At 39.9% G+C, this 26080-nt stretch overlaps 2 protein-coding genes and 1 non-coding gene across 4 annotated transcripts; 1 reads left to right on the forward strand and 2 right to left on the reverse strand.

Moving 5' to 3' along the window:
- Positions 1-643: 643 nt before the first annotated feature.
- Positions 644-4011, forward strand: LOC133999808 (ADP-ribosylation factor-like protein 4D). Of its 2 annotated transcripts, XM_062439125.1 has the most exons (3): positions 644-780; positions 1561-2272; positions 2989-4011. In XM_062439125.1, the coding sequence occupies exons 2-3, from the start codon at positions 1829-1831 to the stop codon at positions 3151-3153; spliced, it is 609 nt and encodes a 202-aa protein (XP_062295109.1). In that variant the 5' UTR covers positions 644-780; positions 1561-1828; the 3' UTR covers positions 3154-4011. The 2 variants fall into 2 exon arrangements, with proteins under 2 accessions (XP_062295109.1, XP_062295110.1); XM_062439126.1 differs by lacking the exon at positions 644-780 and having other exon boundaries at positions 1467-2272.
- Positions 4012-10346: 6335 nt separating this feature from the next.
- On the reverse strand, positions 10347-12042 carry LOC133999809 (tripartite motif-containing protein 16-like). Its single transcript, XM_062439127.1, has one exon. It carries the CDS (start codon positions 12040-12042, stop codon positions 10363-10365), a length of 1680 nt encoding a protein of 559 aa, XP_062295111.1. The 3' UTR covers positions 10347-10362.
- Positions 12043-25931: 13889 nt separating this feature from the next.
- Positions 25932-26013, reverse strand: trnas-uga (transfer RNA serine (anticodon UGA)). The gene has a single exon. It is a non-coding gene; the product is annotated as a tRNA-Ser (tRNA).
- Positions 26014-26080: the final 67 nt, after the last annotated feature.

Genomic DNA, 26080 nt, shown 5'->3' on the forward strand with positions numbered 1-26080 from the left:
AAAACCATATACATTCCTGGGTACATATAACAAATACAAAGAATAAAAAGTACACATTTCAACTAGAAATTAAAACTGGGGGAATGGAGATCAATATAAAGATTGTTTTTAACATAGCACAGTGTGTTACAGTTTTAATTGCTTTTGGTTTTAAGGAGGATTGAATTAAAATAATGTATTGTTTGATCTCATTATTATACAATAAAGCAGCATGATTTCTTACATGTAAATTTACAATTATGAATATGGAATTTTGCCATTATAATAATAAGTTGTATCATGTACAAATGATAAATCATCAATATTTTCAACAATAAAAGCACAAAGTTTTTTTTCCCCCCAGAATATGCTCACAAATGGGCAATGCCAAAATAAATGTTCTAGTACTGTAATAGTTTCTGGACATTCATAACAAAAACTACAAATCACATCAACACACACATACAGTATCTATCTCTCTCTCTCTCTCTCTCTCTCTCTCTCTCTCTCTCTCTCTCTCTCTCTCTCTCTCTCTCTCTCTCTCTCTCTCTCTCTCTCTCTCTCCTCGTCCCCGTGTGACGTCAGCAGCGGGGGGTTGGGCGCGCTCTTGTCTTGCGCTGCTCCTCCGCTGCTTCTGCTTCAGTCTTCTTCTGATAACAGGAGAGTATCACAGCACGACGCGCTGCAGCGTTACGAACACATATATCGGGATTACTTTGACTGTACGACTGGGATATTTTTCACCAATTCGTCGCACTACAACAATGTTGACCAGTGTAAGGATTGTGGAAATGCTGACAGGTGAGAAAAAGCATTACATTTACAGTAAAAATCAAATTTAAACAAACCGTCTGTTGACTTAGTTGAACCGCGGGACGCTCGTGACAACAGAGCAGCGTTAGCTCTTATCAGGCTGCTCTTTGAAAAACAAATATGTTACTGAATTGTAACTTAGCAGCTAAATTGCAATTTTTAACTTTGTGCAAAATTTAGTTAAATATGTCTGAAACTGATTTTTAATCAAATTCCCTTACAAGTTTTGTGTGTGACTGTTTTTTTAAGCGAGGCATTAATGAACAAAACTTAATACAAACTCTCCGGTTTCGGTGTAATAAACGTTAGCATGTTAGCAGTAGAATAGTGAGCACAGGCGCTGCAGGCTTTCTCGCTCTTTTTGATGCCTGTTTTTCCAGTTCTGTGCTAGAAAACACTACAGCTGCTCACAATGCCCCCGGCTTCACTGTGCAGTCTCCACAAGGACAAAAAGCTCACTAGCAATTTACAACAAAAGCCTTTTAACGTTAAACCTGTTGTTTTTAACACCGTTTTAGCTATATCTATTTAACCAATACAAACAAATAATGAATTCAGGATGTCCTCATTGAACCTGCATTCATATTAAAAAAGTTACAAGATTTAGTGAGGCTTTATCATTTTATCAGTTCACTTGATGGTGGAAATGGTGGATTGGAGCGGCACTAATAAATCTGGGCCAGTCTAATTACTGACAGACCAGTGCTCATGTTAAAATAGCTGACTCATGTTTCCCCCCCCCCCCCTCTTCTTTTTTTCTCTCTCCAGGTCCTCAGTGACTGCAGCTGGAGGTCTGTCTCCCCCAGTAGTCTCCTGCACCAGCCTTTGAAGTGAGGCCAGCAGTGTGACCTGCTCCCCTGACAAACACGCTCCTCCCTGTCCCTGAACACACACACACACACACACACATTGTTTTTCGCTGCCAGCAACAGGGAAAACAGCACAGTAGTGGGAGTTTAAAGGAAGATCTGCTCAAAGGAAATAATTTAACCCTATAAATCTTCAGACGGATTATTCCACTTAACAGGACTCAAACATGGGGAACCAGTTAACAGAAATCGCCCCCAACACCCCGTTCCTCCCCAGCTTCCAGTCCCTGCACGTGGTGGTGATCGGTTTGGACTCTGCAGGGAAAACTTCCCTCCTATACAGACTCAAACTGAGGGAGTTTGTTGAGACCATCCCAACAAAAGGCTTCAACATGGAGCGGATTAAAGTCCCCATGGGGAACTCCAAAACCAACACCACCACTTTCCAGGTGTGGGACGTTGGCGGTCAGGAGAAACTGAGGCCCCTCTGGAAGTCGTACACCAGGAGGACGGATGGGCTGGTGTTCGTGGTGGATGCAGCTGAGTCAGAGCGTATGGAGGAAGCAAAGGTGGAGCTCCACAGGATCACCCGGTCAGCGGAGAACCAGGGGGTACCTGTGCTGGTTTTGGCAAACAAACAAGACATGGATGGAGCTATGTCAGCATTAGAGGTAATTAAATTTCAAATTTTGAAAAAGGTCTTTTATGACTATTTGGGCTTCTTTTATGAAATGATGACTTCCTTTTATAGAGAAAAAACAAGTTTACAGTCCTAAAAGTTAAGCTATTGAAAATGGATTGGCTTTGATTTAATGGTTAAAGCTTAAATGATACTTTTGCATCCAATTGTCATCTGCACGTGTCTGGTCTCTGAAGACATGCAGCTCTAACTGTATTAGAGCATTATACTTGCCGGCTGCACATGTATGGACACGTCTTCAGTATAAACCAAACCCAACTGCTGTTCAGGTCTACTTTTTAATATATCTGACCTTTCAAGGCTCTCACACACAGACATGCTCCCACATGATGATTGTCCAACCCTAGATTGCTTAAACCAATATTGCAGTTTAGTTTGTTTTAGATTGTCTTTAAAATCTAAATCAGTTGAGATTAAGATATTATAAGTGTAAACCATACCAGTCTTTTCCTATTGTGAAGTAAGCAGAAAGCAAAGTTCATGACTTCTGTTTGTCCTCAAGAGAAAATTCGAAGTATGAGAAGATTGATAAAAAAGCACAAATGTTCTTAGATCACATGTATGTGCCACCTAAAAACAAACCTGCCGTATGAGTGGTTCTCGCATGAGATCCAGTGAATTTGGGCAGCCAATTAGACTGAGTGTCAGGTCATCACTAACGTCCTCTGTCATGCTGCTGTGTTTCAGGTGGAGAAGTCTCTGGCCCTCCATGAGCTCAGCTCGTCCACACTGCACCACGCACAGGGTTGCTCGGCGCTGGATGGCCAGGGCCTGCAGCCCGGCCTGGAGAAACTCTACGAAATGATCCTGAAGAGGAAGAAGATGCTCAGACACAGCAAGAAGAAGAGATGAAGAGGGGCACGGCAGCAGTAGTGGGGTTAAACGTAACTTTGTGAACCACTACTCTTCTGAGGACCTCCTCAGCGGTCATGTTCTTGACCCCACTTTGACTTTTGGAAGGAAGCCTGTCAGGCCTTTAGAGGAGTTGGGACCTTTCCAAACTGGTTTGAACTTTGGCTCTGAAGTCTGTTCCAGACTATTGAAAGCTTCCTGCATCTTCTGAACATTTGGACAGACCTGCTTCCTTTGGGATTGTTTTGGCTCCTGAGCACTCTTCCCTCTTCTCATCTCCCACCCTTAAAGGAGCAGAACAAAGAGACACGCAGCTCCAGCGGGACAGTGCAGAGGGAGAGACAGACTTAAAAAACCTGTGCAATATATGACGAAGACTCACTGATGCACTCACTCCAACATTGAAGGATATTTTGTACCAGAGACTTGCGGGCCTAGCTCGAGTGTAGTTCCTGTTCCTTTCACCAAGTTTAAATGTTCCACTTCACTATAAATCTTTACGTTGCATGATGTTCGCCCAAACTGCTGCTTGGGAATATTAAGACAACACTTTTGTTGATCAAAAGAAGACTATCAATATTATTATTCTAGGTTAGAAGTTTCCCAGTGTTGAGTTAAGTATGCCATCAGGACTACAGTTGAGACGGTGCAGCAAGTGAAACCACGGTGACGTTTACAGACTTGGGCTGCTGCTTTCAGCCACGTAAAGTTCAGATAGTTTTTCACTCTTTACCAAAGTCGTCACAGTTCAGTGTATTTCAGGGTTGGTTGGCTGGTTAGTTCAAACAAGAAATTGTTTTTACATTGTGTACATATTGTTTTGTAAAATGTCAACAAATGAATAAATTATTGAGCAATTTTGAATTTGTGTGTTTTTGAAAAGCGTCTTTATTACTGTAGCTGTGATTGTAGATTACACAAGCACTCCACACATCTGAGAACATGAGGTGTATAACTGTCATTCACTGTCACACTGCACGAGGTGTTACAGGAGAACATGATAATGTTTGACAGCTTCAAAGTAATGCAATCAGTCAGTGTTGTCAGAACTACTGTTGGTCACTATACCAATACCAGAAAGTTAACACAATACTCTGCCACTAAAAATGACACTCATATGCACGCTGCAGCTTTCATGATGACAGAACGAGAGGCGTGACTTGAAGTACACATGCTTTTACTGACTGTCCACGACTTGTCAAAAAATCAGATACACACAGCTAAATATCACATATGACTTACATAACTAACAGTTAGGGCAAGAGTACAACCATCACGAAGTCCAATTCATTCAAATAGCAGCAGGTTAGCCAGATACAGTATACAGATCAGCAACACACCAGAATATATATTTATTTAGATTTGTTTTAAGTTCAAACAGTGACAAAATATCTGTTTTCTTAATAATAAAAAAGAAGAAAAAAATCATTTTTAATGCCATGTTCTAATATATTATTGATCATTCATATCATCATGTTATTGTCCTGACGTTTCAGGTGGTATCTTGTTAGTATCGGTGTGGAGATATTTATGCAGGTAAACTATCAAAGTCATCACTTGGGTCTTGTGGTAACACCAGTCCAAACACGTCCATGAGCACATTATCAGGTCTGTGCTTTCTACTCAGCTGTCATCTGGAAACTGGGGAGTGATGATGATGCAGGAGATGAAGGAGTGTCATTCATACCTGCAGGTTGTAACAGAGAACATTTACAGCTGCAAAACTGACGAAATAAACTGCCTGCACAAACATTTGGGTTTGTATAATTGTACTGTACGTTTTAATGATACAATCGGTGCTTGAATATTTAGCTTAATAGAACTATCTTTTCCTTATGGCTCAGTCTTTCCACTATCTAATGAATATAGGTTCTAATAAATGTTTCCTAACACCATAAGATTCTGACCCCTTAACAGGAAATGTCAGTATTTTTAAACGCTGATCTTTTCATAATTGCAAAATGATGTAAATATGTCATACTGTGAGTATTGTATAGGTTATGAGACTATATAGAGTTTATTGTGAAAGGGACAATTTGTTAACCATAACAAAAATATAGATTAACACCAGCCTTCTATTTTCAGAGGAAATGTGTAGCTGTATGCTCTAAAGCTGCATGCTGGAAAATAACTGAGGTTTCTACTCTGGACTTCAAAATCCACAGGTCTACAGGTCTACAGTCTATAGTCTACAGGTCTACAGTCTACAGTCTATAGTCTACAGGTGTCCAATCTATAGTCTACAGGTCTACAGGTCTACAGTCTATAGTCTACAGATCTATAGTCTACAGGTCTACAGTCTACAGTCTATAGTCTACAGGTGTCCAATCTATAGTCTACAGGTCTACAGTCTATAGTCTACAGGTCTATAGTCTGTGGACTATAGTCTACAGGTCTACAGCGTTTGGTCTATAGTGTACAGGTCTACACTCTGTGGTCTATAGTCTACAGGTCTACAGTCTATAGTCTACAGGTCTACAGTCTATAGTCTACAGGTCTACAGTCTGTGGTCTATAGTCTACAGGCCTACAGTCTACAGGTCTACAGTGTGTGGTCTATAGTCTACAGGCCTACAGTCTACAGTCTACAGGTCTACAGTCTGTGGTCTATAGTCTACAGGTCTACAGGCCTACAGTCTACAGGTCTACAGTGTGTGGTCTATAGTCCGTGATAATTTGTGATTGTCATACCCACAAATTGATATGTTGCTCTTTTTCTGCTGGTGTGACAGACACATCATCTAACCTTTTACCATAAAGATGCATCAACACCTCTCTGTCTCTCTCAAAAAAAAAGACTTCATTTTAAGTATTTATCGTATGAATATGAGGCGTTCCCCTTTATTTCGTCCACCCCCTGAGTTCTCACATTCAGTGTACAGTGCTGACAGCATGACTGTTGTAAAGACAGGCTCATACTCTGCAGTTGTAATTGTTGCCAGGTGGGAATCAAACAGGTTTCATGTCAGTGTCCCCAGGCTACAGTTTCATCAGTAGGTCAGGTCATTATATCTCTTACACACACCTCTCTGTATGACCCTCCTCTCTTTCTTCTCTACCCGCTGTATAATGGTATCAAGTGCTCAGGCTTATACCACTGACCCGTTTGAGGTGGCTGTGCCCTGCGGACGAGACCTCCCCAGTGTGAAACAACTGGCATCTTATATTTCAGCTTTTATGACGTCGGGAGCGGGTAGAGACAAGTCTGGGTTTTTGCATATTCCACAACTGGATGAATCTGGTTGTGGATTATGGGAATGATTATGGGATGATGCTAAGTGAAATTAACAACGCAACAGTAGGGTGAGGCAAATGTATGGACACGCAAACATGAAATAAGAAATACAGCATCAGACACATTCGGTCTTTTTTAGCATCAAATTCCCTGTAGAGCGGTGGTGGAAGTATATAGCAATAGTATAACAAAGAGAGGGACTTTTTTTTGCCAATTTACTGACAAAGAATGTTGTGCATGGGAAATCATCGAGATATGTTGTTCTGTTGTGTGTGTCTAACTTGAGTGTGGAGGTTTATGGTAATATTTCTTATTTCTGCACAGAATACCAAGAATCAAAGATCTGAGAGCTTTGGCCTTTCATGAATATTTGAAGGAGAAATGAAAGCAGGGCTGTGGGCAGGGTAGACTTCAAACAAACACACACATAAAAAGGCAGGCACAAACACACCTACAATAGAGATCAATAATAGTAGGATACTGCACTACTAAAAGTCAGAACTGAGCCTCACAGGTTAGATCGCAACACTCAAATTACTGAGTTGGTTTGCTGATTTAATTTTAATGTGTATTGTTGACAGTTGCAATGTATACTTATGTATTCTTCTTTTATAATAACCTTTAAAAGAGCAAATAGAATAAAATGAAAAGAAATAACATTTATTTTTTAGCCACACTGGATAGCAATCTTATTTTGTTGGTGGTTCCTGGTTCCTGGATTAGCATGAAAGTTGTTACAGACATTCATGTTTCCCTCACTGTAGCTTGTGATCCTTTGACTTTCCATCTAGTGACAGCATCAGGTCCAATACTGCCATTATGCTAAACTGAGATGGTAAGCATGGCAAGCACTACCTGTTAAACATATGTATGTATTATAAGAGCTGGATACTGGACTGAAAATGGTGCACAATGATACCGAAAAAAAGGTTTTTAGCTTCTAGGTTTGCTTCTGCGTTGTGTGGCCCACTGAATATGTGCAGTAGTGTTTCCCCCATAGGCCCCACCTGCAATTTCTGCTTTGCCCACAGGCTTTACATTGTAATGACATCACAGATTTTTAAAACACATTACTCTACTTGAGGAAAGTTTTACCTTTATAAAACCTCACTGGGTCAAGTAGAAAGAGTCATAATTGAACTTGTTTACAAGTCTGAGGTGTCCTGTCAACAGCTTTACAGATGTCTATTTTACAATGGTGGTCTTTGGGGGAAATTCTACTGTTACTGCGAGTGGCCACTGGAAAAAGTTAACTACTTGGCTGGATGATGGAGTCTTATCCAGCTCTGCTCTTATAATTCATCCATGGTTAAACATCTGCACATTAGCATTGTCGGTGTAAGCATGCTCTGAGCCTACAGACTTGCTAACATGGCTGTAGATTCTCAGTCTTGTTAATGCAAAAAATTATTCCACAAATAATAAAAATCCATCTTAGAAACCTACTGTGATTCTTAAGACACATAATGCATTATGTGCTTCATATACACCCTAGAAACATGATACTTTTATTTGCCAAAAGGAGTTCTTCTGTGATAGTTATCAGTTGGTTATCAGTGATATCAGTGGTGAAATGTTAGTTTGGCGATCCTCTGGAGTTCAAGCAGTGAGGATCAGTCACACAGGAATGTTAAAGCCCCTCTTCAGTTGCCCAGCCCCCACCAGCATGACTCGTACGGGCGGTTCTCTGATACCAAATACTAGTAGCCAACCACCCATTGTTCAACCCTGTATCACTTGATACTGGGTTAACGATACTCGGACTAACAATAGTCTACTCTTGTATTGCTGTTCTGACCCATACTGCTGTAAAACTTTTACGTCATGAAACCTACAACTAGTCATAGTAGCTGGCCAAGTTGCAGTAGCAAATTTAACAGCTTAAAATAAGTAAGCAGTCATACTAGATCCGCTTTTCAACCCTGTCTGCAAGTATGTTGCTTTATCCCTCATTTAACAGCTATCACAACCAAAGTTTGGTGTCTGTGCAAGAATGGCAATTAAATCCAAGATATTTCTTATATTTCTTATTGTCAATGAATCCCATGTAAAGATAAAAAACCAACAATGAATAGACCTATATGTACAATTATTGTGTGTGTATATCAAAACCTGATCTTATTCCTGCCATAGAGCTCCAGTGTATGAGGTTTTCACACCTTGAGAAACTTACACACTGTTGGGTTTGGTCCTTACATGGCATTTCTTGACAGTTATAAAAAAAATATATCACCTCCAGTCTTCTTCTTTAATGCTGTAGATATGTACACAAAGGAAGAGGCCACCTATATGCCTGAATTTATGTATCAACACCACCAACATTTTACACCTCATATTCTTAAAAAAAAAAAAAATCCAAATCTTTAAGTTTCTTGTCATAGTTGAGCTTACACGTAGAGACAGACTGAATTAGCAAAATCATTCACAGGCTAAAACCAGCTTTGGAAATTCCAGTCTTGATCCCACTTTGTCTCCATTAGCATGTCGCATTCCTCACTTGATACCAGTCCTGTTGGTAAAGTAATACACAGGGATATTATAATATTGCTCTCCATTGGTATGCCAGTAATGTAAGCCACTGATACCTCCATCAGCGGTCCATCCACCCAGTCCTAGAGCTGTAGATACTGAGGGTCAGGCCACTGCCCAACCCCCACCAGTAAATTCTACCATATGCTGAAACCTGTAGCCTAATCCCCAATTCACTTCATACCAAGAGCCATATGTTGTAGGCACTGCTTTCTCTCTCTTCCAGCAGTCATTTGACTGCTTATATGCTAAATATGACTGTTACAGTTAAGCTCCCCTTGTTTTTATTTCTTTCAGTTTATTTCACTTCCGGGGAGCATTTCCCTCACTCTCGATTTAATGAAATCTCAATGTTTCTCAACACAAACACATGAAAGTGTCCTTCATAACTCAACAATATGATAAGTTAATGTTAAGGCTAGTAGTTTTAACTAGTTATCCTTTGATCATGAGAAATAAAGATGTTCTTTGTCAGTTTTTGATAGCTGAAGGCTAAGGAAGAGCATTGTGTTGTGGGTAACTTTCACATCATCAGTGTACCATTAGCTTAATTCTATTTAATTTTATATTTCAAAGAATATAATGTCTGACAATGTTTAATATGAAATCATCTTTCCTAGCCCTGTATAATAAATATGATGTAATAAAGCCTTTATCAACTAAAAAAAAAACTATTTTCTGTGATATGAAGTTCAGAGACTGACTAACAAACATTTGTCTGGCCTGAACATGAACTCTGTACTTTGTGGTGTTTCTGGAGGAAAACTGCCTCAAATAAACTCTCATTTTAGTTTCACATTTTCTCCACAAGCTTTGAATGAGATACTGAGATGAAGACAGAAGAAAACTGCTCATTGTTGAGAAAAAAAATCATCTTTATTGATTATGTAAAGCTTCAGATTGTTCTTCACACATCCAATCAAATGTCTGTTCTATGACTTTAATGATTTCATGTTCAGATTAACTTTATCCACACAATCACTCAGTTTAACCCAGAATGTCAGCTATGTACAAGAACATAAAAACAATCACCCTGCTGATTATTATCATGATAATTACACTTTGATTGAACACTTTTTTAATATAAATTTACAAAGTGATAAAAATAAAATATCTTTGATGAAGGAATGTTGATGTTCTGTTTATGAAACAACAGACACAAATACATCAATACAGACATGAAATTACCATTTAGAGCAAAGACATCTGAAGAAACGTCAGTGAAGGTTAAAAACATGATCATGAGCAGTGACAGATAAAAACACACAGGAAAAAGTAACATTTAAAGAAACTGAAAATGTCAACGATACATATATAAAGTTTAAAAAAGTGTTGACAGTCCCATTTTGATTGACAGCTGATCTCTGTGCAGTACAGAAACATGGAGACACAAACATGAAGAGTCACAACACAGAATCTGACACATGAATCTGAAATGACTTATGTCTATGTGAGTTTACACAACTCAGCCGAGACTCCAGCATCAAAACCAAGTCCAGCACAGAGAGGCCGAGTGAATGTGGTCTGGACTCTGTGGAGGAGAGTCATGGACTTAGAGACGCTATAGAAGGACAGAATACCTGCTGTGTGATCCAGGTACACTCCGACTCTGGAGGAACGAGGACCTGAGATGGGAGTACAGATACCTTTGAACCAAAATTCATACCCGTTAGGGCCACAAAATAAAGACCAAGATTTGTCATTTTGTCCAAACTGACTTTCATTTGACCATCCTGATCTGCTGATACTCTTGTATGTAACTGCTACATGGACTCCTCCTTCCCTTCCCCCTCTCCACTCCACCTCCCAGTAATGACGTCCAGTTAGAATATATCTACTCAGGACCTGACGCCATAGGCTGAATCTGGCTGGGTGACGAAGATAAGGCTGTTCTTGATTCGTTAGCTCTGCTTTTTTTCTGTCCTCAGATAGTAACAGCCATTTGTGTGCTGTCGTTGGATCCAGAGTGATTTCATATGAATGTTTTAAGAGTCCAGCTCTGGTCTTGGGCTCTGGTTCTGACAGTAAAACATCCACTTCAGTCAACGTCAGTGAGATGTTTGTCCATTCGTCCCTCAGCATGTCCTGTAGTTTATCTCTGAGCTCTGAAACAGCTGCTGTCACATCCTCAAAGTATCTCAAAGGACGGATGATGATGCTGGATGAGTCTGTAGGTGCACAGACACGTGACAGTGAGGGGTAGTTGCGTAGAAACTGAGTGTGATCTTCAGTGTCTGAGAGCTGCTTCAGTTCAGCGTCTTTCTTCTTCAGCTCAGTGATCTCCTGCTGCAGCTTCTCCTCAAGCTCTTTGACTCGACTCACTTCAGTTTCCTGCTTGGATCTGATCTGCTGCTCCACATCAGAGCTTCTTTTCTGGAGGAGACTGATCAGTTCAGTGAAGATCTTCTCACTGTGCTCCACTGCTTTATCAGCAGAGCAACTGACACCCTCCACCTCCTGTTGAAGCAGCTTCACATCTTTCTCTCTGTCCTGGATTCTCTGCTGGATGTTTTTTCGTCTCACCTCGAGATCTCTCTGCCTCTCAGTCCTTTCTGCTGCAGCTGAGACTGTGTCGTGGCCTTTATGTTCATCCACAGGACAGAGATAACAGATACACTTCTTATCTGTACGGCAGAACATCTTCATCACCTCATCATGACGAGAGCAGATGTTCTCCTGAAGTTTGTCCGAGGGCTCAACTAGCTTGTGTTTCTTTAATTTGGTGGATTCAAAGTGAGGCTGGAGGTGATTCTCACAGTAAGATGCTGAACATGTCAGACAGGACTTGAAGGCTTTCAGCTTCCTCCCAGTGCAGACATCACAGGCCACATCTTCAAGTCCAGCATAGCAGTGATCAGCAGGAGCAGCTTGGAGTCCATTCTTGTTCAGCTGCTCCACTAAAGCTGCTAACATGGTGTTTTTCTTCAGGACAGGCCTCGGTGTGAAGGCCTGTCTGCACTGAGGGCAGCTGTGGATTTTCTTCTCATCCTCTCCATCCCAGAAGTTTTTAATACAGCTCATACAGTAGCTGTGTCCACAGGGAATAGTCACCGGGTCCTTCAGAAGATCCAAACAGATCGAACAGCTGATTGTTTCTTGGTCAAGCTGATCTCCTTTCTGCGCCATTTCAACTCTCAGTGGCAACGACCGACTGAGCTTTACTTCCTGATGAGTGAAACAGGTTTAGGCACGGATCTGAACAACATGTATTACTACAGGAAATGCAGTCTGATAGCTTTCTACGGCATGTTAGTTATACCCATCTGCCAACTGTAGATCTGAAGGGGAGGAAACACCATGAAGTGGAACTTAAAACAGGAAGGGTTTATCAGGACAGAGCAGCACTGTGGTTAAAAACTGTGTTTCATCATTTACAGTGAAGTCTCAGTTAAAACTGATCAAATTAAAATAAATAAATGACAACAATGATAACATTTGAATGAAATGTTGTGTAATGTAGCAGTTACAGTTAACAATTCACCTTCTGGGTTTGGGTTTTATTTTTTAAATTGTATGTTTTTATGTTTCCAATTCTTACTGTTAAATGTTTGTTTTTATGTAAAGCACATTGAGTTGCCCCTGGGTATGAAATGCACTATATAAATAAAGCTGCCTTGCCTTGCCTTGCCTTGCCTTCTGTGCTCCTGATTTCCAACTGACAGAATAGAAACATGGTGCAGGCAAAAAAAAAAAAAGAATTCCAATTGAAATACATTAATTTGAAAGTTTTGCTGAATGTCATGAATAGAATGGAAAATTCATGTCCAGGAATGTATCAATTACATTTCTCGACTATTTCACAGACCGTTAAGATACTTTGTTGTGAGGACACAGCAGGCATGTAGCTTGCAAAGCATTTTGTGGCATGGAGCTGTCATGTGACACACTGTCTGTCCCATCCCCCCTACGCTCTTTAAATCACTGGTCAAACCCTCCCGTGCCCACTTACTGCTCAGTCAATCCAATTATCCTTATTGGAGACTACCTCCCGCTGCCAATCAGCTGTTAGAGCAATAATTAAGTAGCAGGATTAGTTAGTCAGCAGAATGGACAGGAAACACTCCACATTAGAAGTCTTTAGCCATTTACTTTGGCTTGATTAAATTAATTCTAATGAAATCTTTCACTTTCTTTGGTCTGCTCTCCTGTCTGTGTTGATCAGTCTGCCGGATATTTCCTCTCCTTGGTGTTCTTCCTTTTTATCGTCTGTTGTCTCCTCCACTCGGCACCTTTCTGTCTCTTTCCTCCACACTGCTGTCAATAAAGCAGTTTTTCTCACCTCTCTCCTTTCATCTGTCCATCCAGGACTTTAGTTCTCCCCTTTGGTTGTCTGTCTCTACACCTCCTTTATTTATCGTTCCTCAATCCCTGTCTCTAAGACAACATCTGATGTCCACACTAAAAAATATCACCTTCATACAATCCAATATCACTTGGATTGGATGACGATGGAGAATTTACAACTTGAAAAAAAATACTTGACTATGCTAGTTTACACCAGTTCATCTCAAAGAACATTCATACTACCTAGCCTCAGCATTTGCATTAGCATTTGTGTTACCAAATCATTACAGACTGCTTACTTAACCCAGTAAACCTACTGATGTCTTATATCTGACAACAGTAAAGTATTTCTAAGTGCAAAAAACACATGTATATATAATACTACATAGCCAAGATGGCAACCGTTGAGGACGAGAAGTGTCCATCAAAAACTCAACTTTTTGACCGTTTTGAGAGCACCACCCTGGAACTTATAGTGCACTGCATTTTCCCATATTTCTCAGTGTGAATGCACTTATGCAGTCAGTAGCAAACTGTACACTAGTTTACCATTCACATTCACAAGCTTAACATTCTATGAGCCTGTACATTATGGTGTTTTTTTTTTTTTATTTAGCATTTTTAAGCCATAATCCTCTATTATATTCTCTCAAAATGGATTAAAAGCAGACATGTTTTGCTGGGTCCACAAAAAAACAATGTGTGCAAGTTAATTAATTATTATTAATATTAATATGTTAATTTTCACATTTTAACCACTTTAAATTTGACTAAACCACATGGACACAAACAAACATCATTGACCCATATACACAGTACTGACAAAGAATCTCAACTTTCATTTAACACTGACATCACAGTAATATCATTATAATGCACTTGTTTATCACATAATACAGAAGATGCTTCTTAAAACACTTAATGCGAAGTAGATTCAGTTTGTTTTTTAAGTAGCTTGTATTGTAGCTTTAGTGCAGGGTTTCTCCTTGAAACTGAAAAACAGCGCTTCCAAAATGATCTGACTTTAGCTGTTTTCACCTATGAACTCCAGGCAATGTCATAACAGAGCGTTCAGGCCCAGTGAAAAAAATGCAGCTCATCTAGCAGCAGCAGCGTGATATTCCCAGGAAAATGACCTGCTGTATTCACGCATGAGCTCACACACACACACACACACACACACACACACTTTGTACCAGAGAGCTGGCAGGTTAAAGTCTGTTTAATGTTTAATTCAGACATTTTCCTTCACACACACACACACACACACACACACACACACACACACGCACACACACACACACACACAAACACACACACACACACACACACACACAGCTCCTCCAGGTCATGTCCGGAACATTTCACTGGCTGCAGCACATGTGTGAAAGGTGCTTCAGAGTGGACACAGTCTCTGTCCAACACACAAGTCAGGGTTCACTCAGCGGTGGCAAGCTGTCTCCCATCTGTGGCTGAGGTTATGTCTCTCTCTAGAATTACCCGGGTGAAGCTCTCAGCAGGCCTCACCACACACAGGATTAGAAGCAAATTCATCCAGATGTCCAGCTCTGCCTCTACTTTACTTTTTATCATTCACTCTGTGAGTAACTTCTCCTTTCTGCCTCTATTAAAGGTATCATGCAAAGCATGATATATTTAGATACATAACAGCTGCACTGCCTTCTAACCATCTAACCACCAGCAGCTGCCACATTTCATGATCAGTTTTCCTCCATTAAAACAAAGATCTTGAATTAGAGAAACAGCAGACACTAAATGTGTGATGTGATTAGTCTTATGTCTAAATACAGAGATCAGTTGATGCTTCTCTGTGTCCTGTGTTGATTCTCTGTTTCTAATCTCTCCCTGTGCGTTTCCCTGCTCGGCACAGCACAGTAATTGTAAAAAGCGGTGTGGTTTTTGATGGGTATCTATGTCTGGCAGTCCACCCGGGCCTGGCTGCTTAAATGGAGGCTCATGGCTTCATGCACCATTTCAGATGAGACATGTCTTCCAAAATAGAATATAGAGTATATCCAAAACACCAATGTTACCACAATCTGTGGAGTTAAAGTATCAGAAAAGAAAAAAAAAATCTTTGTTCTCTCCATCTTCGGGCCATCTTTTCAGGGTTGGAGCGGCTTTCACATTCACACAGTGCATAGCTGCTGTTTTAACAAGGCCATTCACACATTCTTTAGACTGTGTGTTTTATACACTTCCACATGATTAAACACATGCCACAACTCTGCCACTTTTCTGTGTCTATGAACAGAGCAATAGAATGCAATAGTTACAACAGAATTACATAATTAAATCACAGAATAAATATAATTATAATCTGTTACAGTTGCTGAGAAAAATATGTAATTAAATTACAGTTAAAATTAGAAAGGACTGCCTCAGATAATATTCTTTTCAGTAAAAAGCTTATTTCGATGCTCTTGCTTTGCATCTGGTTACCTGTGAGTTTTAGAACTGATTTTAAGATTTTATTGATAATGTTCAAAGTCTCCTAACTATATTATAGACTCACTGGTGCATTATGAGCCAAACAACTTCAACTTCTACCCGTCTTCTTACCAGGGCTGTCCTGGCCCCTCAGTTCTGGAACTCACTGTCTGAGTATCTCAAGCAAGCAGAATCAGCTTCATCATTTAAATCCCTTCTTAAAACTCACTTTGGTGCATTCAGGCAAGTAAAGTTGTAATGGCCTAGTTTGGTTAACATTTGCATTTCAGAACTTCTTAACCCTTAGGGTTCAGGGTCAAATTTGAATTTTTTTTTTTTTTACATTTGAGAGCTATAAAAACAACACATACACATTTCTTTTAGCCAGACCTTTCCTAATGTGAGCCACATTACTTGCAACTTTGTGCGTGCAGTGATACACATTTTTATATATGCAAATATATAGGGTCTGAAAAAAGAAACACTTTGCAGCAGGAACACAGATATCGTGACGTTGATGGCTCACGTTCCAAAAGCATTGGTTCCTACATTTCCCATAATGCAACACAATCAGAGCAGATTCAAGGAAATCAGTGCTTCTAGCTGAGAAATCAACAAACACATAACCTCATTTAAAACTACATCAGGTTTGGTTTTGTACAGATGAATTAGTGAGCTTTAGAGGTGCTGGATTTCTTTTACCTTTAGATAAAATCTTGATGCTAAGCTAAGCTAATTGATCGTTGCTTTATATTAACCAACCAAATATAAGAGTGTTATCTTTTCATTTAACAAGACAGTGGATGAAAATGAGCAAGTGTTCCTTTAAACTAACCCCTCATGTCAGTTTGGAGGGCACTGTTATATGATCCAATACTCAGATTTTTAAAAAATGATGTATTATTCAGTCAGCTGTTCATTTATACTACAGTAATGTAAAGTAATGATACATGCTTAAGCTTTTTAAAGAACCAAACACGTGGAAAGTCAGTGACCTACTTTTACAAAACTAATTCTCTTCAAACAATCATGTATCACTACATGTGAGCCTGAAGCAGAAAGCTGAGCTCATTCACGTTTCTCAGGTAACAATGAGATGGAATGACAGCTGGTTCATCTTGTCTGTATTGTGTTTGTATTGACTCTGCCTTTACACGAGCAGTACATCCCAGCAGCGAGACGAGAGGAACCCGGCAGCTGGACTGACGCAAAAGGGGTGTTCCACCACTCCACCCCCGCAGCTCCACACCCGTCAGCTGAATGCAGGAGCAGAAAACAAAACAGGCCTGTCTGGATATACAGCAAGCATGCCTCAGGCATCAGTGCACATCAAAACCTGCAGAGCAGTTCCCACTCGGCCTCTGATAGCAGATTGTTACATAACAAGAGCGATAAGGAGTATTTTTGGACACAGTGATAAAACTAGTTAACCCACTTAGGAAACAGAGGAAATCACATTTATTTTTATCACATTGTAAATTGTATAAGTCCTGAATGTCATGCATGTTTTCACATTTTACTTTATCTATATGTAATAATATATAATAGATTGCAATCCATTTTACCTCATGACAATTTAATTTCACATTTATTATAAGGAACTTGAAAGAATGGTCCTCCATGAGTGGTGAGGAATAATGTTTAGTTGTGTGGATAAAGCAGATCAGGGGCCCCTGGTCACTTGCCCAGATTGCCCATATGGTAAATCCGGCCATGGATAAATCTCAGGGGTGGAGTTTTATCTATTTGGACCTTAAACATTGTTAGTATGTTTTTCATATCTGTCTTCCACATTTGGTACACGGGATGGTCTAACACTCAAGTCAGTAGAAAAACAACTGAAAAAAATTCTTGGCGGGGCCTCAAGTGCCCCGGATCATTTTCTGTCTAGCTGACATGCCTGAACCCTATATATAGGGTTCCTTCTTGGTTGCTAATTGTCATTTGCTTCATGCATGTAGTCTTATGATCCGAGCTCGTATTAAATGTGCATTAAAAAAGAACTCCTGATTCGCCTCATCTTTGCATCTTCAAGATCATCACAGAAACATCTCCTCTCAAACGTGAGGGTTTCAAATAGCTCGGAATCAGTATCGGAAGTATGGTGGTGCAAAATGAAAAGACTTAAAATACCTTAAAATTGCACTTTAGTTCAGTAGGTACTTACATGTGAAAGGGGCCTCAAACTGGGAGGAAAAAAAAGTGTGTTTAGCTCTACAGAAATGTGACACAAGGCTTGAGCCATTCTCTTTATCTGGTGTATGTACTGAACTAAAGTGCAATTTTAAGGTATTTTAAGTAATTTTGCAATATTTTGTAAAATTGCACCACTTGATACTTCTACATTGCTGTATTTCATAGGGAATTTTTCCTTTTTTCCTTTTTTTTAGATTCAAATGTACATATATTTATACAAGCATAAAAATGATACTGCTTTGTTAAAGATGAAACCATTGGTTCCCAAACTTTTTGGCTTGTTGCTCTTTACAAAAAGTCAGTGTGTCTTCATCATGTTTCAGATGTCTTGGTGGTAAAATGATTGTGATTCATTCTGTAAGCTATTTCATTACCACAACATTTCTAATCATGTGTTTCAGTTGTATTTGGAGGTGACAGAATTTACAGGAAAGACTGAATGATTGTAATTCACTGCCTAAGCCTGCCGATCATAGATACTTTTCTGCTAATGTTCCAATGGTTTCCAGTAAAATGGTGTTCATGTACTGCCAGCTGAGCTTTCAGAGATAACAGTGTAATTCTGCTTTGACACTATAGCAGCACTCCCCTGGTCTCGTGCTCCTCCTCACTCACTCCTCACTTATATTATCATTAGTTTCTCTTGGTGTGAAAGAACCTTATCCTGAGTTGTGCTGAACCGTACATACCATTAGTATCAGATTATCTGCAGTACAATAAGTTCAATAAATGTTCAAATGATCCAATACTTCAGCAAAAATCAAAGATTAGAGAAAAAGTCCAAAAACTGAAAACACACTTGTTTTTCTTCTCCTCTCTCTCTCTCTCCCTGTGAATGCTGGGAGTTTGGTGGCAGAGAGCGTGGTGACTTCTGAGTTTTTTTCACAAACCTCTTTTCTTTTTTCCCTACTATGTTTATTGTATGATTGTTTTGTCTTTTTGTGGTTGTTGTTAGTTTAGTTTGGTGTGTGTTTGGTAGATGGTTTGTCTTGTCTCTGAAGCATGGAGTGCAGGTTCCCAATAGAGCTGCTTCTCTGGCTGTGGGAGAACATGTGGGACACTCCAACCTGTCCTATGCCTCCAGGATGAACACAGATGTGGTTGTTTTCCTTAAAGAGACAGCTTTTGAGCAGTGTCAGTCAAGCCAGGGAACAGAGCAGCAACGGCAGCAGCAGTAGAGAAAGTTAGAAGGGAAAGTTGAGCAAACAGTGGAAAAGGGCCGGCAGCTGAACCTGACCGAAGGGGGACAGCTGGTGAGGATGTGGAGGAGGTAATGGACTGGTTCTCTTAAACTGCCGAACGACCACTCCATTTCTCCAGGGGGCTTTTTGTTTTTCTGTTGTTTTTTTTTGTTTTAACAGACACAATGGCATTTCATATCATTAAAGGATTTTTTAAAATTCTCTCTCTCTCCCTTGTACACAAAATCTCTCTTGGGAGTTGAAGAGCTGACTCATCCTTTCTGAGAGCTCCAAAATGAGCCCTCCCACCTCACACACACGCACACACACACACACACACACACACACACACACACACACACACACACACACACACACACGCATTAGGACCGGGCTTTGTTTCCCATGAGGACTACTCTACCAGTACCAATGAGGTATCACACAGACAATCACAGACATACACTCAGTCGGCCGGTCTGTCACCACATGCCTAACCAACCACCTCCATTAATTTAATTTAATTAGTGGTTGCCTTGGTAACGGTCTGGAATGAACTGGTCAGAGCTCTGAGGTGTTTTGAAGAAGAGAGACAGTGAGAGTCTGCAGATGAGCTGAAATGATGAGAATACAGAGAGAGAGATGACTTACACAAAAAATAAAACAACCACAGTTTAACCCTTACATTGTGTTCGGCTCAAATGTAACAGCTGTAAAAACAAATGTCTTTTACTCTGAAGTTTGATAACTTTTCCTAAAGTGGCCCAAAATGCAGAGATATTAAAAAATTAAAATGTTATACTTTTGTATAGATGCTACAAATGTTTGTCCATTGAGGCTGTTCTGGGTCAAATTATCTCCGTATCTATTGACATGTGTTTTAGTGAAATGAATAGTTAATAGTTTTAATAAGATAGTAGTTATGAGGATTTCTTTTTATGATGTAGCAGTGAAGACTGATGGCTCTAATGGTTATACAATAAACCCCACACTTCCATAAAGTTCTTGTCATTTTTTGTGAGGAGATTCTTAGACTGGGTCAAAATTGACCCCAAACATACTGTGAGGGTTTAGAATATGAACAGTATGTAAGGGTTAATATAACAATACTGTATCACAGAATGTATTGGGCTTATACACCAGCATGTGAGGGACAGTGACTGACCTGCTGTATGAAAGGTATCTGATAAAGAAGTAAGTTTATTGTGAAAAGCCTGGATGAATCAGGATTAAACTATTTTATAAAGAGCACTCAGCACTAATGTGATCAGAACTACTTGTTCATGACTCTGAACAAACATAAAGAGAAAGCTGTTATGTCTGTTCCCTCAGCCCAGAACACACCAAACATCTGATATGAAGAATGAAATATGAAAACAAAACAGAACAGAACTCTCTGCAGCATGTTGACACTCGGTGAGCAGTGAGCTCACACTCTGACACTCACAGATATGAATTACATGCTACTTTAAGCAACTTTGAATTATCAAGTAGGAGCTCAGCCAGGTTATTTCACATATTTCAGTACGTGTATGTGTATATGTGCCACATTAGTGACATTGCTTTTTGTGGTTTCCTGTGATTTTTATACTGTTATGATGTCAGCTGATGTCAGAACTTGAGGTATTCAGTCTTTTATCCCGAGTGCAATTCATATTTTAAACACTTCCAAATGATCAATACACACACCGGAGCTGATATGCACTTATATTTTATACTTTACATATTTTTATGTATTTGTAATTTCTGTTATTGGTGAACCAAAGACAATTTTCCACAATGGTGGACAATAAAGTTCTATTCTATTCTAAATCCCAGGGTTCAGATGCTCTCCTGCTTTGTATGTAATATTATCTCTACTTCCTGCCAACAAACAGCAGTCTGTTCCGTATCCTTGGTTGCTAAGGTCATTGCTGAGGTCGGTCTACGGGCTGTTCACGTTCATTTCAAGTAAAGAACAAGGACTAAAGAAATTCAATCTGACTACTACTGTTCCTTTTCCTCTACTCACTGTAGAGCCACTGGAAGTCTGCCAGGGCAGCTTGCAGGAGCTGACCAATCAGAACAGAGTGGGCTTATAAGGAGGAGGCCCCTAAATAGGCAGGAGCTAAAACAGAATGTTTCAGATAGAGGCTGAACTGAGGGGTCAGTATAAAAATGTACTAAACTGTAAATTATACAGATATTCCAGCAGAGACACAGTATATGAATATAGAGCCGGAAATGTGTGTGATATGTTCCCTTAAAGGTTCAAATAAAGCTAAATGTAGACTGACTGTCAATATAAAAATACAAATATGACTTTTTTGTGCTTTTGTGGACTGATTTGCAGCATTCCTGTATTCCAGCGTTCATGCATTGTGTTTTATGTGATGTTGATTTCACAAGCAAGAACCACACCATCAACAAGATGCATTTTAATGGATTTTATTTAACAAAGCTGACGAAGGACGTTCTTCTTCCTGCTCGGATGCGGTGAAGGGGAGGCTAGGAGGCGGTGACGAACCCCCGCAGGATCCTACGAGAGATGAGGAAGGGAGACACAGGAAGAAAGAGCGGGGCAGGGGGAGGGACGCAGGATACGAGAGTGAAAGAGGGGGTTGAGGGGTTAGACAGGAGATGCAGTGGAGGTGTGTTCCAGCTCCTGAAACTCTGCTGTATACGCTTCAAGTGTGCATATAATCTGATTTGTCCTCACTATGAGAAAAGTTTACAGAGCTGTGCTGTCTTCTGGCAGTAGCCAATAATAACTGGTTGTTGCTTAGCAGCATAAAATAAAATGCAGATAAAAACAAGTTGGAATGCTCCTTTAAAACCGAGGCAGATTCTGTTCAACGATTGATTTTTACCATCATCATTTTAATATCATCTAACTATTAACATATTAGTCCAATACCTTATATCAACACCTAATATCATTATGAAATCCCCAAGATAAGTCTATGTTAAATCAGAAGACATTTTTTTAGATATTACAATGTTATGTAAGTGAAAATAGCACATATATTAGTGTTCCTTGTTTTAATCATGCCAGATTTATTGATTACTTCCTGTTTGACTATTTTCCTGCCCCCATTTATGACATCATACCCACAAAGTCATGTGATTTCTATTACATGACAACCCTGTTTGAATTCAACACCAATCATGTTAACATTCAAGAGATAAATGCACTGGAGCTTTGCTATCCCCTGCAATACAACTTCAGTATGGGGAAGCAATAGTGTTAAAACTGTTTGAGAAATGTACTCCAAATAAAAGTGAACAAACTCCAGTTTAGCTTGAGAAATAGTATTAAGAAATGCATGAAGAACACCACATGGGGGGCATGTTGTGGGTCATTGCTCTTGTCTGTTTTGCTGCAGAAGGACAAACAGCTATCACACAATTAAATTCCTTTGATACCATGTGTGTGTATATCGCCGTGGTTACAAGATCTTACTGAAAAAAAAACAACACTGCATGATTTTATAACAGAACCTTGACTCAGGCTCCTTCTTTAACATTCTTTAGAGCATTTTTGGAACTCCATTAGTATTAGTATGGAGTTCTGATTGGTTCCTGAATTATTAGATTTGAACAGGGGTATTCAATTAAAATTCACTGAGGTCCAATTTGTGAAAATGTCCTCAAGTGAAGGACCAGAACATCATAATGTCTGTGTTCTTTTTCAGTAGCTTGAAGTAGTTCAGATTTATCAAGATAAATACATTTTATGAAGAATCCCTTTTTACTTTTACATTTAAACCATAAACTTAATTTCACATCTAATAACTTTATGACAAAACATCTCAACGCATATTAATTGCATTTACACCTTATAATGTTACTTCTCATCTGTCTCCTCTCTATCTCTCCTCTTTTCTCCGTGTGTATCTCACTGACAGTCAAGTCTCTCCGCGTGTCTGAATGCATGGATTTGATTGGCTAATTAGCGTCAGGTGAGAAGATTGGCTATGCATAGTGGTCTGGGAGTTTCTGAGGGCTGCTCCACTTTTACCGTAATAACTGGAGAAGCTGCGCACTTTGAAACTTAATTTAAATTGACAATCCTCAAAAGTGACCTCTGTACTAAAATCTCATGTCAATGGACAGACACATCCATTCATTTCAAAAAGATCAGGTGGACTCCTCCCTCCAATCTCTTTGTCCTCTGGGGGAGAACACACAGGCCTGCCATGAGTGCCAGAATGGAGGGAACAGAAGGCAGCTGTGGTGAAGCTGCTATCACACTGCACAGTCACTTCTGTTTGGGGTAAAGATACAGCAGCACAGCAAGAAAACCAAATGATTTCTACAGCTAAGGGGGAAAAAAGGACATTTTGCTGCTATTCTGCTCTTCAAGTTGATATAGAAGTGGATCAGGATTGGCTTTAAGGTCAAAGGTTAAAGGATAGAATGAGGATCATCAGTTAGACGGTTGTCTTCCTAATCTACTTACTGTACAATACCACAAATGTACAGTAGAAAGAGAGAGAGTGGAGACAGAACCTTTGTCAAAGTTCATCCAACTAACAGAATATTTTATGTGTGGTAAAGGATGTGGTGCAGATGTGGGCAGAGAAAGAGAGAGAGAGCGAGAGTGAGAGAGATGAGGTTTGGCTGTTGAGGTAGTGATGAAGGGAAAGTGTGTGCACCCTAAGAATTGATTTAACAGGCCTGCCGGGTTAGACAGAGGGGGGGACCCAGGCAGGGAGGGAGGGAGGGAGAGCTACAGTTACTTTTCCTTCAAATGAGTTAGTCAGGAGACAGAATGCTAATAAAAGAGAAGAAAGCAAGAGAACAATGTGCATAATTCACCATATGAGTAAAAGAGACAGTATGATGTACAAATCAGACATGATACACCATCGTAAACATTGTTCAATTATTATTGTGTCATTAAATGATATTTCATATTTGAGAGGTCTGTTTGCTATATGCCTCAGGGGTATCCACCTTCCTCAAGAGCAGCAAGCATCTAAGAAAAATTCAAAATTAAATACAATAAAAGAAAAAACATACAGGGCCTTTTTCAAAATAAGGTACCATATGGTAATCAAAGTTTTTTATTTTTTTATTTAATTATTTATTTTCTTTGTCATGAATTTATTGCTATATTAATTCATTATTATTATTATGTTGTATCACTGGATAACACCTAATCACATGACTTGTGTTGACTGGTTCATTGATTATTTGATGATTTTTCTGCTAGTTAAACAGTTGTTGAGTCTAATCTTTTTACATTTTTTTCATTGTGTATGAACCCAAATGGAATCACCAACTAAACTACCGCTTTGAGAAATAATTTGTACATAAATTGCACCACCTTCTCTAGAAAAAATATTTGCAAATTACTCCAAAAATGTACAGAAAAAATTAGGACCTGTAAAATACATAATTTATTAAGTTGATTTAAAAGTTGATACATTACTGAAGTTGTAATGGTGCAACTAGCTCAGTACATCTGTAGTGTAGTCTACTTACATCATCTCAACTCTCACTGCTTGTGTTGTTATTGTTGTCTTTCTGAGTTGTGTTTGGAGCGGAGAGAAAGAAGAGACAGACAGATGTAGAGATGGAGGGGAGAATATGTAGGGAGGAGAGAGGGAATCGTGTGGTTCCTGGTATTCTGTAATTGGTACAGTGACTGACAGGCTGGAGGGAGTGATGGGAGAGAGGGAGACCTAATTGCTGCACAGAAACTTGGTGTTGGCTTGAATGTGCGGAGCTGCCTGCCTGCAGGAAAAATAGCTTCCCTCTCCTCCTACTCATGTGAACCTTCAGGGAGCACTGAGGAGCTATTTGCAGCCACCTCATAGCTGCTGCTGCTGCTGCTGGTTGCATTTATTAGTTTTAGACTTCTTGGCTGAATATCAGTGAAAGTACCAGAATGAGTTTCAGTCATGTCAGTGCAGCTTTCTGCAAATAACTGAAATAAAAAATCTCAGTTGTCTAGACTTTTCTGACAAGGAGCAGCGATTGCAGCCAGTGTGTCCTCATTAGCGGGTGTCTGGCATGAATCACCCTTCATAGAGACATGACTAAAAGCCCTTCTCAACTGCAGGGCTGCAGATCACAATCAGATAAGCAGATGTGTAGTGACATCACAACAAGGACCTACAACCTACAGCGTCTGTATCGACCAGGGCTTGCGTCCCAAACCACACCCTTATCCACTCATTCACTGCTCCCTGTACAACAAACACAAAGACTTTACTCAAACGTAAGCAGCAAATCAAGATTTCAGACACTCATCATCATTTTACATCATCGCCATCATCAGTAGAGTTACACAATGCTAATTTTCCAGTCTGTAAAATGAGGAGCGTTTCATTACGGGATCGTTAACAGAAAGTAGTGGACACTGTGACAATAGTCCCGTTTCCATTTAGGAAGTTCCGGGTATAATTTAGGAGACGGGAACTTTACAGGAACTTCCTCTCACTTGGTCCTCTCAGCTGTTGTGTCTCCATTGCAGAGTAGGACCTTGATAGGACCCACCAGACTCTGGAGGTGACCTAATCATTTTCCATAGGCATCCATCCGTTTCCATCGTTGCATAATCGTTGTGCGACAGCATTGAGCGTGACGTCACCGAGGCGACGCAAATATACCCAATCAGAACCGCGTCAACCTCAAGCCCGCCCAAGGAATTTTTCGGGGCCACATGGAGTACATACCCAAAGGCAGGGACTCATTTTGCATCCGTAAAAGTTCAGGGAGATTGTCTTTCAGGGGCGGATCCTGCTATGGAGACATGCGCCAACGGTCACGGCCCCGTAATATGAGTCCAAAATTCCTGCATTAGAAGCAGCTCTAAAGCTAATAACATTCTGAGGTTTAGCAGTTATAATGTTTATCATGGTACCCTTCAGCATTTTGGTACGTTCCACTTGTGCTCAGAAGTCAGAATTTAAAAACCGCTGTGAGCAGGGTTCGAACCTGCGCGGGGAGACCCCATTGGATTTCAAGTCCAACGCCTTAACCACTCGGCCATCACAGCTATACACACACAGCTGCTTGCTGTCACATCTGCTTACATTCTTGACAGCAGTGGCTCCTGGCTCATA

The sequence above is a fragment of the Scomber scombrus genome, chromosome 18 (genome assembly GCF_963691925.1).
Source record: "Scomber scombrus chromosome 18, fScoSco1.1, whole genome shotgun sequence".
Classification (NCBI taxonomy): Eukaryota; Metazoa; Chordata; class Actinopteri; order Scombriformes; family Scombridae; genus Scomber; species Scomber scombrus.

Coding starts and splice junctions, on each gene's coding strand:
- LOC133999808 (XM_062439125.1), top strand. CDS start 1,829: ATGGGGAACCAGTTAACAGAAATCGCCCCCAACACCCCGTTCCTCCCC. Junction 2,273..2,988: donor GAGCTATGTCAGCATTAGAG/GTAATTAAATTT, acceptor GCTGTGTTTCAG/GTGGAGAAGTCTCTGGCCCT.
- LOC133999809 (XM_062439127.1), bottom strand. CDS start 12,042: ATGGCGCAGAAAGGAGATCAGCTTGACCAAGAAACAATCAGCTGTTCG.